This window comes from Geotrypetes seraphini, chromosome 3 (assembly GCF_902459505.1).
Source record: "Geotrypetes seraphini chromosome 3, aGeoSer1.1, whole genome shotgun sequence".
Lineage (NCBI taxonomy): Eukaryota > Metazoa > Chordata > Amphibia > Gymnophiona > Dermophiidae > Geotrypetes > Geotrypetes seraphini.
In genome coordinates this window covers 238,578,927-238,594,042 of record NC_047086.1, presented here as the reverse complement: position 1 = coordinate 238,594,042, position 15,116 = coordinate 238,578,927, and the positions used below count along the sequence as shown (strand labels likewise).

At 44.0% G+C, this 15,116-nt stretch overlaps 1 protein-coding gene across 2 annotated transcripts in view; it reads left to right on the top strand.

Moving 5' to 3' along the window:
• The window catches only part of CNKSR3 (CNKSR family member 3), a 595,138-nt gene that overhangs the window by 263,288 nt on the left and 316,734 nt on the right, over window positions 1-15,116 (top strand). The window contains exons 11-13 of one of the 2 annotated variants that reach the window (XM_033936404.1): window positions 1,993-2,219; window positions 5,244-5,333; window positions 11,097-11,105. In XM_033936404.1, the coding sequence (XP_033792295.1) occupies window positions 1,993-2,219; window positions 5,244-5,333; window positions 11,097-11,105 (326 nt within the window). Of the gene's footprint in view, window positions 1-1,992; window positions 2,220-5,243; window positions 5,334-11,096; window positions 11,106-12,301; window positions 13,564-15,116 lie in introns of those variants that run through there. The other variant, XM_033936401.1, reaches the window with a different exon arrangement.

The following is a 15,116-nucleotide window of genomic DNA, read 5'->3' as shown; positions in this document are numbered from 1 at the left end:
TCCTGTACTAAAGTTGGGCCTCACCAATCAGGAGCTGCTTTGACATGCAGCTCCTGATTGGCAAGGCCTGGCTTTAGTACAGGAAGAGGCGGTCAGAGCATACAGCGAGTGATTTCCTTCACTCGCCAGTGCTCTGGCTGCCCTCTCCTGCCTGCTCATTCACAGTCAGAAAATACCGCGAATGACCAGGACCGCAAACCGCCGACCGTGAATTTGCAGGGGAGCACTGTATGTATATACAGCATAGATATAGATATATGTATAAATACATAGCTGAAGCTTGTTATTTTTATATCTCCCTACCTGCACACAGTTTCAGATCAGTTTGCAACATAGAGGGGGTTGTAGCAGAATGACTATCTCATAGGCCTCAGCCAAAACCTAGGAGCCTTGAGAGAGATTCAGTTCTGTCCTACCTACACATTTTATAGAATCAAAGCCAGAGACAACAGCGAGTAAGTAAACAGAATTGGAGTATACAAGTTTCCAACCGTATACTTTAACCACTTTGACCCTCAATTTGCCACCAAGTATCTCCTAGTTTACAAGAAACGACAGCCCATCTCCCTGGTAGCTCATTCTCCCTTTTATAGGGCAAAATTTAAATAGTCTGGTATGTGTCCAGTCCCATAAGTACCATTTAGAAAGGAAACTTCTCCTGGATATATTACTACCTGGGAAGTCTGCACCTGTAAAAGTGCCCACTGAGGGGAGGTGGGAGCCGGCCAGGCCTCAGCCCAGATAACTGCTTAATTACTTGGGATTAATTATTTTGTAAATTGACTTTCACATGAATTTAGCTGAATGCTCTTGTATAATGATAATTTTGAGTGGTTATGCATAAAGACACCATGGGTTAAAAGTTTTGGGGGAAGGGGCAGTTTTAGTACTGGACACCCTGGGAGGAGCCAATATTATGAAGAAACATAGGCATCTACTTTCTGGAGTACTAGATTAATTTATGTGCCCATAAGTTAGGTGTGAGCACTTCAGTTGTAAAGCTGGCACAAACTGTGCATATAAGTGCTGGAGATATGCATATAATTTATATTCTGTGTATTTTGTAACATAGTAGATGACAGCACATAAAGACCTGAATGGTCCATCCAGTCTGCCCATTAGTTATTCTCATTAAAAATACATGATTAAAAAAACTTTGTCTCTTCTTTGCTATTTCTGGGCCATAGACTAAAGTCCACCTGGTATTGTCCTAGGTTCCAACTCCTGAAGTTGCCATCTAAGCTCACTCCAGGATATCCAACCATCCCGTTGTTTGCAGGATATCTACTGTAAAGTCTATTCCAAGTTAGTGGAGTTCCCGTTGATGCCCTCTCCAGCCCATCCTACACCGAATCACCATATATGGGACACAAACCGTACAAGTCTGTCCAGTACCGGCCTTAGTTCTCTAATTTATACACGCCCAGCTGTAAAATATGATCTATCTGAGATGTGTATATTTACAGAAAGCACTTAGGTGGAATTTTGGCATTTATGCAGGCCATTGTTCTAATGAATGATGTGCACAGTTGGCATTGTTCATTTCTATAATGGTCATAATGATTTTCTATAATGTTCATTATAGAAATGCCATGTATCAGTTTGTTTGTGGCCTAGATACCTAAGAAATAAGGGGAAGGGAATGGGGACTTGTATACTGCCTTTCTGTGGCTTTGGCATTTAAAGTGGTGGACACTGGAGGATTGTGCGACTTGTCCAGGGTCACAAGGAGCAGCACTGGGATTTGATCTCACAAACTCTGGATGCAGAGGCAGCAGCTCTACCAGTGAGCATGACATTCGTGCCTCGAGTTTGGAAGTCATTTTGCAATCAATAAGGTAACAAGGAGCTAGCTCATCAATAGGTTTCTCAGTAGAGCAAAACAAAATTGGAGATTTTCCTAAGGTTTTCGAAAACTGTTACTAAAATACACATTGTTAGGATAAGAACCTGATGCATGCAACTCACCAATGTGTCCTTGTTTTCTTCCAGCGATGACAAAGGTAGCTTTAGTTATGGTGCCATCCTCAAGTACCGGTCACCACCCCCACCGCCACAGCGTCTGCCCGGCTCCAAAGGTGCAGAATCTCCCAATTCTTTTTTGGACCAGGAAAGTCGGAGGCGAAGGTTTACTATTGCTGATTCCGATCAGTTACCCATCTATCCAATAGAACCCAATATGCTGCCAGCAAGGATAAGGGAAAAAACACCATCGTATGGTGAGTTAGTGTGTCATTTCAACACTGCTGTTCAAAGCTAAAGTGTCTAAGGTGGGTGAAGTTGCAGCTAAGCTTTGCAGACTTTAGTAGAGGTGGCTTTAGCAAAGTAAAAATCATCCTAGTCATTACTTGTCATTTATTTTCCATTTCTGCATCAATTAATAACTTTTTATAAAGTGAGGCCCAATTGATTTTCCATTGACAGAATCCATGATATAACTCAACAAAACTCCCCACTAGGAGGTGTTTTTTTTTAATGTCTATTAAGCCCAATTTTGTTTAACTAATAAAAAGGATAAGTTGGGACTTTCACAATTTGCAGTGTATTTTACTAAAGGCTCACTAAAGAGAGAGCCTTTTATAAAATAGAGATACAGAAAATAGCCATTTTACAAAAATATGTAGTCAAAAAAAGTGACATCACTCCAGGCTTTAAACTTATAAGTAACGGCACATACATATTGGAGTGGTAGATTTTGCTAACTTACAAAAACCGATAAATACTAGATTTTTAAAAAAAAACTGCAAGCCAGTTAAGGAGCCAAGCTACAAACTCTAATTTTGGGCTTTTTGAAAACCATTGATATATACAGAATTCGACCCCAAGTCCAAATGTATAGCTTGTTCATACCGTATATGTGCCTCAGAGAAGATGTAAATGCAGATGGGTTTGAATTTCTGTTGTAAAATAGGAAATACTTTCATTACTTTACAGGTTCACATAAAACGTGCCCCCTTCAAAACTGTTCTGCAGCTATACACATATAGCTACATATGCACATTGTACTGTTTATATATGCAAATCATCCTTTTACACATAAAAGTGCGTGTTGGAATATTATACGCTTAGGATTGGCTTTGAGCCCCATTGTCCATTCAAGATTCTTATGGAGCCATGCTTCATTGTAAGGGGTAAAAGTTGTTACCGAAGAAAGGTGGGAGAGGGAGATATGACAGAGATATTTAAAAAACTATATGGCATAAATGCACAGGAGGCAACTCTCTTTCAGTTTAAAAGGAAGTTCTGGAATTAGGGGACATAGGAGAAAGATGAAAGGGGACAGTCCTAGGAATAGTCTAAGGAATAGGAATAGTCCTAGGAATAGTCTAAGATTTACACAGAAGGGGTGGTGGATGTGTGGACAGGGAAAGATTAACCCTTGGAAAGACCCTTGGCAAACATGAATTTGGCCCCTCATTGTAGTATAAATACCGGTACATTCCAAAACTCTGATAGAGCCCCACATGGTTGTAACTACGGAGGACAACTGGTAAAGGAGGAAGCAGCAGATAAGAAGCGCAATTGAACTTCTCTTGCCAACTGAAGGGAGTGGGGAGAATAGATAGACTTCTATGAGCATCAGTAACTCTGGTCTTCCGCACTCCCTTCCCCATTCTTTTTTCTGATAGCAGCTGACTTGCAAGGGCAAAAATCTTCTTTGAGAGTCATTGAAATAGCAAATCTGAGAGGGTTGCTCCTAAATATTTAGTCCTAGGTATGTGCCTAGTGTGCCTATATATTAATCCTGTCCTGTGCAGGGAACAGCCTCCTGTTAGAGGCAAAGTCTATATCTGAATTCAGGAAAGCATGGGACATGCGTTAAGGATCTGGAAGGAAGAGTATAGTATGGATTGGCAAACTGGATAGCCATATGGTCCTTATCTAGTGTCATCAGCTTTGTTTCTGTGTTTCACATTGTGTGCTCCTTAATGTAATCAGCATGGGTTGGGATCCCGCCCTTGAAGCCAGGCATTAAGGGGGATGGAGCTGGAGGGATCTCTCTAGGACTAGTCGGGAGCCCTGGGAGACCCCTCTCTGAATCAGTGAGGAGCGGTTGATCCTAAGGTTGGGATCTCCTCTAGTTTTTCATTGGCTTCCATGTATCTACTGCAAATGCATCTCATTACATTGTTCATATTGTTTCAGTTTATTCAGGGCATGATACACCACCTTTCAGAACTGGAATCAAAAAGGTCAACAGTATGTGTTTCAAATGTGTTTATTAAATTTATAAAAGGAATACAAAACAGCCGGATTCAACAATATTCCAAATACTGTACCAATATTACAAACAGGGTGCAATAATACCAGGTAGAAGGCCTTGACTCTTCTAGCCTTCTGCTCCAGCAGTTGCAGCCAAATAACCCAAAGACATCCACAAATAATCCACTGTCCGAACCCCTCCTAACTCTCTTCCCTCATCCCAATATCCCACAGGAAAAAAAAGAACATAAGGTATATGTGTAGAAACATGGTTAACAATTTAAAACAGGAGATGAGTAAAAAGAAAGGAACTCTCTCGCGGTATGCTCCGACTGCCTCTTCCTGCACTAAAGTCGGGCCTCACCAATCGGGAGACGGGTAGAAGGGTATAGATAGAGTATTATTATACAGGTCCTGGACCTGATGGGCCGCCGCATGAGCGAACTGCTGAGCATGATGGACCTCTGGTCTGACCCAGCAGAGGCACTGCTTATGTTCTTATGTTCTAACTACAAATTATCTAAATCTAATCTAATCTAAAACTTAGCTTTTATATACCGAATCATCATTCAAGAAAGTTCGAATTGGTTTACAATAGTTAGCTTTAAAAACTCGTAAAAAAATAATGACAAAATTTCAAAAGATTAATTTTCAAAGAGTTTAGCAAATAAAATGGTCTTTAAAGATTTATGAAAAAATTATATTGATAGGACACATGAAATATAAGTTAGAACAATAGAGTATAGGGAGAGAGAGAAGAGCGAGCAGCAGGCAAAGCCTTCCAGATCCCAGCCTTGCGTGATCTAGCCAAAAGCAATATTCAGAAAGTGGAGATAATGTGCATGTTAGAGAATGTTCCTGAAAATTCTCTTACATCAAAATCCTCCAAGCAAAGTATGTTTTGAACTGATAAACTTTCTATGCCCTATCCATGAAACAGGAAATACAGACTTGGAATTAGGAGATTAAAATCTTGTTGTAAGATGCTGATGGTGAGTTAAGGTGCCTCTGAATTACCTTTTGTGCTTCTCTACTCGCAGGTAAACCTCGTCCCTTGTCCATGCCAGCAGAAGGCAGCTGGATGGTGTCTGCAGAACCGTTTGCAAGGCCTAAGCAACCAGGGAGAAAAGGCAAGTGACTGATGAGATGCATGCAACCAGAAGGGAGCATGATGTGGGAACGACTGCATTTGAAGCCTCTTAATAAAATCAGCATATCAGTTAACAAGAAAAGGTTGATATAGACTGGTATTGATATAAATCACAGTGAGACCAAAAGTCAGTAAGCAGAAGACCAAAGAGGCAGAGAGATATGGAGTACCCCTCCCCCAAAAAAAATATTACAGAGGAAGGAGTCGGGTTGGATTATTGGCTGGGGGGAGCCATTTCTGGCAGTTTACCCAACTTTGGAGCCTGTTTGCTAAGTGCAATAAAGCAAAAGATTAACAGCCCAAATAGGGTTACCATTTGAATCCGGAAAAAGGAGGACAGATTGAGATATCCGGGTTTTACTTCCATTGAAAATGTCTCAATCCGTCCCTTCTTTTTCTGGAGCCATGTGGTAACCCACGTGATAACTGTTCCAGACATGTCCAGCATGCCCCCTCTAGGTACTGTCGGAGCTTAACTTAGACAGTCTCCTCTCCAGACCGAAGAGCCTTAGCCGCTTTAGCTTTTCCTCATAGAGACATTGTCTCATTCTTTTATCGTTCACTAAAACTACAACAAACACAAATGACAAAGCGTTCACTCCTTCAAATAGGGAACAGTTATTAAATGAAATGTTACAGAGAAGAGCTCAAAGAACCCTACTCTTTTTATAATTTTAAAGAGAAAATCTTAAAATAAATCAGGTGTTTAGGACCTGTTACTAAGATTTTTATAAACAGGCCCTAAGTGATAAATTGAAGTAGCTTTGCTTTCAGTAGCATAGCATGGCCTTATCTATAAACAGCCATACAAGCTTTTGGTACTAAAGAAAATATAAGATAGCAGATTCACCATCTTTTTGGGAATGGCGAAATATAGTTCATAACTTGATGCTTCTGGAATGCAATACAACCAGATTATCCTTAAAATGCAAGAACACATTTCTATCCATGTGGGATATGTATATTCAGTCATTATCACCTAGGGTCTGTGGTTTAATTCTTAATATTCTATAATATCACTAGACAGGGATATCTCAATACTTTGTTCCTACTGTGAAGTGTTTTCTTTCCTCTTCTTTAAGACAACCTTTACTTTGTGGGATTTGCCATTCTGTGGGATGGGTTGTTGTTCCCTATTAGTGACTAATTTATCTATTAAACAGAGTGGTGACTGGGAAGATAGTTAGAACATAAGGTAGCAGTGGCATGCAGTCAGGCTCTGCAATGCTCCGGTTCCTCCTCTGTGCCAGCCGATGTAGTCATAAGAACATAAGCAAGGCCTCCGCTGGGTCAGACCTAAGGTCCATCGCTCCCAGAAGCCCAACAGGTCCAGGACCTGTGCAGTAATCCTCTATCTATACCCTTCTATCTCCTTTTCCAGCAGGAAATTGTCCAATCCTTTCTTAAACCCCAGTACCGTACTCTGCCCTATTACGTCCTCTGGAAGCGCATTCCAGGTGTCCACAACACGTTGGGTAAAGAAGAACTTCCTAGAATTTGTTTTGAATCTGTCCCCTTTCAACTTTTCCGAATGCCCTCTTGTTTTTTTATTTTCTGAAAGTTTGAAGAATCTGTCCCTCTCTACTCTCTCTATGCCCTTCATGATCTTGTAGGTCTCTATCATATCCCCTCTAAGTCTTCTCTTCTCCAGGGAAAAGAGACCCAGTTTCTCCAATCTCTCAGCGTATGAAAGGTTTTCCATCCCTTTTATCAGACGTGTTGCTCTCCTCTGAACCCTCTCGAGTAACGCCATATCCATATCCTCGAGTACGGCGACCATAGTCCTCAGCATCGTGCCAGCATCATGTAGTGTTCTAGTGCAGTCTGTGATGTCCTGACATCAGGAGATTCTCTCATGGACACAGAATCCCCTGAGGGTGACTGACTGACAATCAGAGGCCAGCACAGTATTCCAAGCTTCTCTTCTATAATATACTGCCATCCTGGTATTCACAGTCAGGACTGAATCCTAAAGGCATTTTTTTGTATTCTGTTTTGTTTTAATTTGATTGGTTGGGCTGGCAGAACTTCTGAGCCTATCCAACTAATCAAATTAAAGCAAAGCACAACACCCCACCTTTGAGATCACTCCAGGCTCTGAATCATCTTAAGGCAGGATGTGCTCAAGTGCTGTCTGTGCCTGCGATTTTTGGCACCTTACAGATGAAACAATTTGAAATACGCTGTCATTGGCTTTTAAGTCTTGATTTTTCACTTTTGGTAAGTCCTGCTGGAATTTAAGTTCCACAGCTCCACTGATTTTAGTATATTAGCTCATTGCTTTGTTTCCATATTCCGATTGGTGGTCATAGGCGTTAGAATGGTCATGGGGGGGGGGGGGCATGGCCTCCCCCAAAATTGGTGCAATTTATTTTCTTGATCTTTTTAAAAAAAATTGTTTAATAAGATTCCCCACCACCACCACCAACAACACACACACACAGAGGAATTAATTCATTATTTTATTTATTTAAACAATTTATTGCCCGCTTAAAACCTATGCATGTAACAAAATAAATCAATCAATCCCTGAAAGCCCTTGTGGAGGGCAAGCAGAGGTTGGTGTGGGCAGCACCAAAGTTGCATCTGGTCCTGGCAGCTTCTTCCTGTGTGTATGTACAGTATATATTGGCTGTGGGTGAGCAAGATGACTGAGGGAGGACGAGGCACTCCCAGACCTGCTTGAGTGCCAGCATCTGGCCATGGTGAGTCTTCGCACCCTATTCCCTGTCCCTGAGATCCCCCGCAAACTCCCCCAGCCTGCTCTATGCATTTACCCCTATACGAGTCTATACTTATAGCTCCCTCCCTACCACCCACACTGCACCAAGAGGGCTGGGATCTAACTGCGCAAAAAGGAGGAATGAAGCTGTGTCTGGAGAATTGTAGAGAGGAACCGAGGGCAGATCTCCAGCGGCAGTAATGGGGGAGGGGCTGGCAAAGGGAGTTATACTGACACAGACAGTTTTAAATATGTTGGACATGGAGGGGGAAGTGAGGAGTGGGGATAGGTGCCGCTGGATATGGGTGTGGTCAAAATTGCCTGGGAGCTAATGTCATAGGGTGAGGGAGAGAAGTATATTAGAAAAGTAGGCTTACCAGGGAGATTTAGTTACCAGACGTCCAGATTTACTCAGACATTCCTCCTTTTTTTTTTTTTTTTTTTTGTAGATTCTTTATTCATTTTCCAAAATTGCATCAAGTGTTATATATATTCAATCACGTTAACAATAAGTACCGTATTTTCGCGGATATAACGCGCACCGTTGTAAAACGCGCACAGGGGTATAGCGCGCATAAATCACGAAGATATGTAAAAAAACTTTTCTATACCGCGCTCAGGCATATAACGCGCATGCTGCCCGACTCTCCTCTGGCCACCCCGACTCTCCTTTCGCTCTTCCCGACTCTCCTCTGGCCACCCCGACTCTCCTTTCGCCCTCCCCGACTCTCCTCTGGTTGCCCCGACTCACCCTGACTTTCGGTGCACTGCCCCGCCTCTCCGTGCGCTGTCCCGACTCTCGTTCACCTGCCCTGACTTTCCGTGCACTGCCCCGCCTCTCCGTGCGCTGTCCCGACTCTCGTTCACCTGCCCTGACTTTCCGTGCACTGCCCCGCCTCTCCGTGCGCTGTCCCGACTCTCGTTCACCTGCCTTGACTTTCGGTGCACTGCCCCGCCTCTCCGTGCCTGTCCCCCTTGAAGTCCTGTCCCCCCTTGAAGGTCTGCCTGTCCCCCCTTGAAGGTCTGCCTGTCCCCCCTTGAAGTCCTGTCCCCCTTGAAGGTCTGCCTGTCCCCCTTGAAGATCTGCCTGTCCCCCCTTGAAGTCCTGTCCCCATCCTGAAAGCCTGATGCCCCCCCTCGACGTCCGATTCTTCTCCCCCCTCGGCAGGACCACTCGCACCCCCACCCCGAAGGACCGCAGACTCCCCGACAATATTGGGCCAGGAGGGAGCCCAAACCCTCCTGGCCACGGCGACCCCCTAACCCCACCCCGCACTACATTACGGGCAGGAGGGATCCCAGGCCCTCCTGCCCTCGACGCAAACCCCCCTCCCCCCCAGCCGACCCGCGACCCCCCTGGCCGACCCCCACGACCCCCCCCCCCCCCCTTCCCCGTACCTTTGGAAGTTGGCCGGACAGACGGGAGCCAAACCCGCCTGTCCGGCAGGCAGCCAACGAAGGGATGAGGCCGGATTGGCCCATCCGTCCTAAAGCTCCGCCTACTGGTGGGGCCTAAGGCGCGTGGGCCAATCAGAATAGGCCCTGGAGCCTTAGGTCCCACCTGGGGGCGCGGCCTGAGGCACATGGGCCAAACCCGAGCATGTGTCTCAGGCCGCGCCCCCAGGTGGGACCTAAGGCTCCAGGGCCTATTCTGATTGGCCCACGCGACTTAGGCCCCACCAGTAGGCGGAGCTTTAGGACGGATGGGCCAATCCGGCCTCATTCCTTCGTTGGCTGCCTGCCGGACAGGCGGGTTTGGCTCCCGTCTGTCCGGCCAACTTCCAAAGGTACGGGGAAGGGGGGTGGGGGGGTCGTGGGGTCGGCCAGGGGGGTCGCGGGTCGGCTGGGGGGGAGGGGGGTTTGCGTCGAGGGCAGGAGGGCCTGGGATCCCTCCTGCCCGTAATGTAGTGCGGGGTGGGGTTAGGGGGTCGCCGTGGCCAGGAGGGTTTGGGCTCCCTCCTGGCCCGATATTGTTGGGGAGTCGGCGGTCCTTCGGGGTGAGGGTGCGAGTGGTCCTGCCGGGGGGGGGATGGATCGGACGTCGGGGAGTCGGCCGGGCAAGAGGGCTTGGGCTCCCTCTTGCTCCGATCGTGGATGCGGGTGCGGGTGGGAGCGCGTGCGAGCGGTCGTTCGGGGTGGGGGTGCGAGCGGTCCTGCTGGGGGGGTGAATCGGGCGTCGGGCGGGGTGGGAACTGTTTAAAAACTTTTGTATACCGCGCTCAGGCATATAACGCGCGAGGGGTATGCGCGGTACGTAAAAACCACGTATAACGCGCGCGTTATATCCGCGAAAATACGGTACATCACTTAGAAGCTATCATTGGTACATTACATAAACTCTTATCCCACACACCCCCTCTCACCCCTCCCTACCATATATTCCATTATCATATAGAATATGTAATAATAAAATATCCCCCTCCCTACACAATTAAACTGATAAATTTAAGGGAAATACTTTCAACTAATTCATACAATATTTTAAAGGACTGTCTGGGTGTCAAGACGGATTTTTAAAAAGCAGCAGTTCGTCTGGATTTTCAAGTTCAGGGACACATCTGGAGGACCTCCAAGCATGTGCGGGTGTGACATCATTGCATCACATCTGCACATTCTAGGAGGCTCTCCAAATGTGCCTCTTAAGCTTGAGAAGATGAGGTTTGGGGGCAGGACTAAGGTAGAACGGGGTGAGGTCACCTATCCGGGCTTTAGCTCAACAAAAGCTAGGCATAGTTATATGAGCACCAAGGGTAAAAAGGCAGGGTTTAAGAAAGGGTAGATAGACTTGTAAGCACCTTTTTAAAATGAGAATCAGGGCTCCAGGGAGAGTGGCTGGAAGTTAGTGAGCAGGTGACAGGTTTTGTGCTGAGCAGACTTCAGAGACTTCACAGAGCCAGGGGAAGATCTTGAGGAATCTTTTTTTACATGAGCATCAGGGTTGTATCACTGCTATTAAGAGTTTATTATGGGAGGTAATTTGTGTGTGGTGGGGGGGACGGACCATATTCCGTTGGGGAGTAGCATATGTTTGTGAATATGCCTTTCTTGTCTATATTATTGTATATTTGGAAAAAATGAATAAAGAAGATTTTGCAAAAAGAGATTTAATAAAGATTGGCATCCGATTTCTATGAAAGGCCTTTATGTAAAATGTATGCTGCTAATCTGTTTTGAGGAGCAGATCTTTGATGCCCCACTGTTAGCAGCTTGCCAGCACACGCCTTGCTCAGCACTAGAATCCCTGATAGATTGCTGAGTCACATCTCTGAGTTTTGTACCAGTGTAATGGATTCTACATTTAGTCAAAGATCCCATGTCAGTACCCACATGGTACCCACATGGTTTTCCACAGGATTTAGCATCATACTGTGAGCATCCAAGCTGCTTGCAGAACAGCAGGAAAGCTAGCATGGATGTGCAGCGGTGAAGTAAGACAGGAGAAAGGTTCAGGGGCATTGTTATGCTCAACACCTTGTCTGCATCTGTGAGGTTTAACTCTTTTTGAGAATTAGTTTTTCAAGTACTGATGTTAACAATGTTGAGAGCAGGTGCCATCATTCCACAGGTATTAAGAAGTTCCTTAACCGATCAGCAGGTGGCAGGACAGTTCTGCTGAGAATAGAAGGCCTCAGCTCACTAAGGCTTTGTCTTCCATTCTGTGTTCATAGGGTAAAAAAAAGCTTAGAGTCATATGAAAAAATTTGATATTTTATTACATCTTCAGATTTCTTATTGGGAGTGCATTGATCAATTTGTGCTAACTCAGTGTTCCTCAGTGGGCTCTGCGGACTGACCATGAGTGCAGATTGATAAATATACCCTTTGGTTTGCACCAATCAAATGGGAGATTGTCATCTTCGTTGTAAACAGGAGAACAGTTTTGAAGGTGGCCAAAAAAACTGGCAGTTTATCGTGTTGGGAAGTTTGAGCTTGTCAATTAAGTTATGAACTAAAGCCATGCTGACAGTTTATTTTCACTATGAGTAATAACAGTAGAAGAAGTGACATAATATATATATTTTTTTTTTTTGACTGACAGCTTGTGCCTCTTCCTTTAGGCCTCCAGTTCATTTTTGAACTAGAACTGGGATCCTTAGACAATGAGCCTCTGTTTTATGTCTTTCCATGCAACACCCCAGCGAACTTAAGAACTGCCATACTTCTTAATGTGGGGGATGGGCATAATTTTTAATCTATATTAACCTCTGCTTCTCATCTTTTTGCAGGTGACGATGTCCTATGTAGGTATTTTAGTAATGAGAGGATTCCTCCCATCATTGAAGAGAGTGTCCCCACACACCATTACTTTTCCAGGGCCATGGCTGACAGGCAGCTCGTGAGGGGCACGGACTACATCAGGGGAAGCAGATGCTTAATGAATGCAGATCTCCACAACAGTGCTACAATCCCATTCCAAGAGGAAATCTCCAAGAAGAATCCCACCATATCACCCACAAAAGCTCCCTCTACAGAGCCATCGCTGTTTGTCAGCTGGATCACAAGACTTAAAATGCTGACACATTGACTGTTCTTCAAGCAGGAGGCACAGGGAATCTTCTCCTCATCCAATGTTATAGAGTGCCTTTGTTTGTCTATCAAACTCAACTGTACTTTTCACCTACAGTGTTAAAAGTGATGATCTGGGTTTTTGCTAGCTGAGAGCAACAAGCTAGCTGAGAGCAACAAGACACACCCACCTTTTCTTCTCTTCATGACCTCTTGAAGAACAAGGAAGAGGACAGGGACAACTTAAAGAGGCATAAAGTCTTTACCAGATCCAGACTTGGAAATCCATTTATACAAAGTCCTATAGAAGTAATGGGGCAATCCACAAGGCTAAATATACTTGGAATATATTGGCCTGGAGGTGGTAGCACACTTGTTTCCATAACTTTATCACCCAGTGATGGGGCAGAACTCGCAAGATGTGAGCCCTCAGCTGCATTCTGTCTGTTTCCTGAAGGGACAGAGGGACACCTTTGTTCAGTTTTTATCATTATGTTCCTTCTATTACAACAGTTCTAATTTAGAATTGTGTAAAAATAAATTGTAGAATTTGTTCTTAAGGAATTTTCTCCATTGAGCACGGTGGAGAAAGAGAGGACCACTGCTGGCTAAGGTCCCTTCTTTTATGTTTTTCTATTCAGCTTTCAGTACAGGTCAATTTGCAAACAGGGCTGTAAAAAAAAAAAAGAAAAGAAAAACACCTACTGTGGACTTGAAACAAAACAGACAGATATATTTGTTATTTATTTTTTTTCTCTCCATGTTTTAATGTTGATTTGCTGTCTACCAAAGTACCATTTAAAAAAAAAAAAAGTTTCGCTTTAGTGACTGAATTGTGACCTTTGTTAATATGTATGTGTGTGATTTTTCTAGAATACCCCTATATGTAAAATTGTGGACACATTTCAACCGTACTATAAAAGGCACAGCCTAGAAATCCAAATGGCATCAGCTGGGATATTAAAGATGTGAGCTACAAGAACTGAATGTACAAGATGTGTGCTAGAATGGGAAAAGGTCTTACTGCTCTAACTTAAATTTTAAAAAAAAATATATATATATGCAGTTTATATGTATATTCTTTAAAACATTTAGGCATAAACAAGCTATATGCAGTCTACCGACTGTACGCTGCACTAACTAGCCACAAGTAAAAACACTTAGGGCTCCTTTTACAAAGGTGCGTTAGGGCTTTAACGCGCGGAATAGCGCGCGCTAAAATGCCGCACGCGCTAGCCACTACCGCCTCCTTTTAAGCAGGCGGTAATTTTTCAGCTAGCGTGCGTGCGCTAAAAACGCTAGCGCACCTTAGTAAAAGGAGCCCTTAAATTAATAGAAAATGCTGTTATCAATAGCCAAGGGTCGCACCCAATTGCAAAATAAATTGAGATTTTGTCTTTTGGAAACAAAAGGGTAAATATATGTATCTTAACATCCTGACTTTTACTGGCTTGGAGCCATTGGTGCCCTCTGTGTCTGTTCTTTGATTACCAAAACACGAAACAACACGGGAAACGATGATCTCGATAAACAGTTTGTTGTGGAAAAAGTCTTCACAAGTAAAAGCAATGCATGTACTTGAGAAATCCAAATGGCACACAGGATCAAATCTGTGGTATGGACCCGACAATGTCCGTTCTTATTAAACCACAAAAAATTAAAATGCTTGAGAGCATCCAAAATACCGTGTGATAAAAGTCAGAGCGCAGCCAACGCGATCTGAGACCGCTAGACTCGGATCGCGTTGGCTGCGCTCTGACTTTTATCGCACGGTATTTTGGATGCTCTCAAGCGTGTCTATTTTTTTGAGGTTTAACAAGAACGGACCCCAGAAGAAGGTTGTCTAATACCAAAGCACAGACCATGATGGGTCAATACCTCAGATCATCGTTTCCACAGGATGGTTTTGTTTTGTGGTAGTCCCTTTTCTACTGTGGAACCTTTTGGTGAATTTTTCTTGTTTGCTCTGTTCTTTGTTATGCCACTTTCCAGGCATGCAAGAGAAGAACTGAGCAACAGAAGTAGAATGCCAAAATGAGGAAATATCTACAGGAGTTACAAGCATTCAAGCACATTCACTAGTTTGGACACATTGCTTCTTTACATTAGACCAGCCATGCAGGGTGCAAACATTGCAGTGAGTTTCAGAGTATCCACACAGGACAACCGTGAGGTATATCTTTGACTTAAAACCTGGTTAATTAGTAGGATTTCATGATCCTGAAAAGCTTTGTTGCAGTCCTCCAGGATCAGAAAGAATGGCCCTTCCCAGCTGCAGTGTAAACTAATGGTGCCGAAGGAAAATTCACCTGTAAGACAATTGATTAGAGTAAATTGGCTGTCTTATGTGTTACCTGGCTGTTTAAACCTCTCCTTTGTTCAAATGAGCACAGTGTTGAGACACTTGGCAGAAAGATGTTAGTCAAGATTGTGTCACACGGCTGTTTCAGAATTATTATATAACCTAAAGCTTCTCTCATAATTCTAAAAATTGGAATACAGTTTCCAGTGAAACTGGATTGGCACGGGGATCCT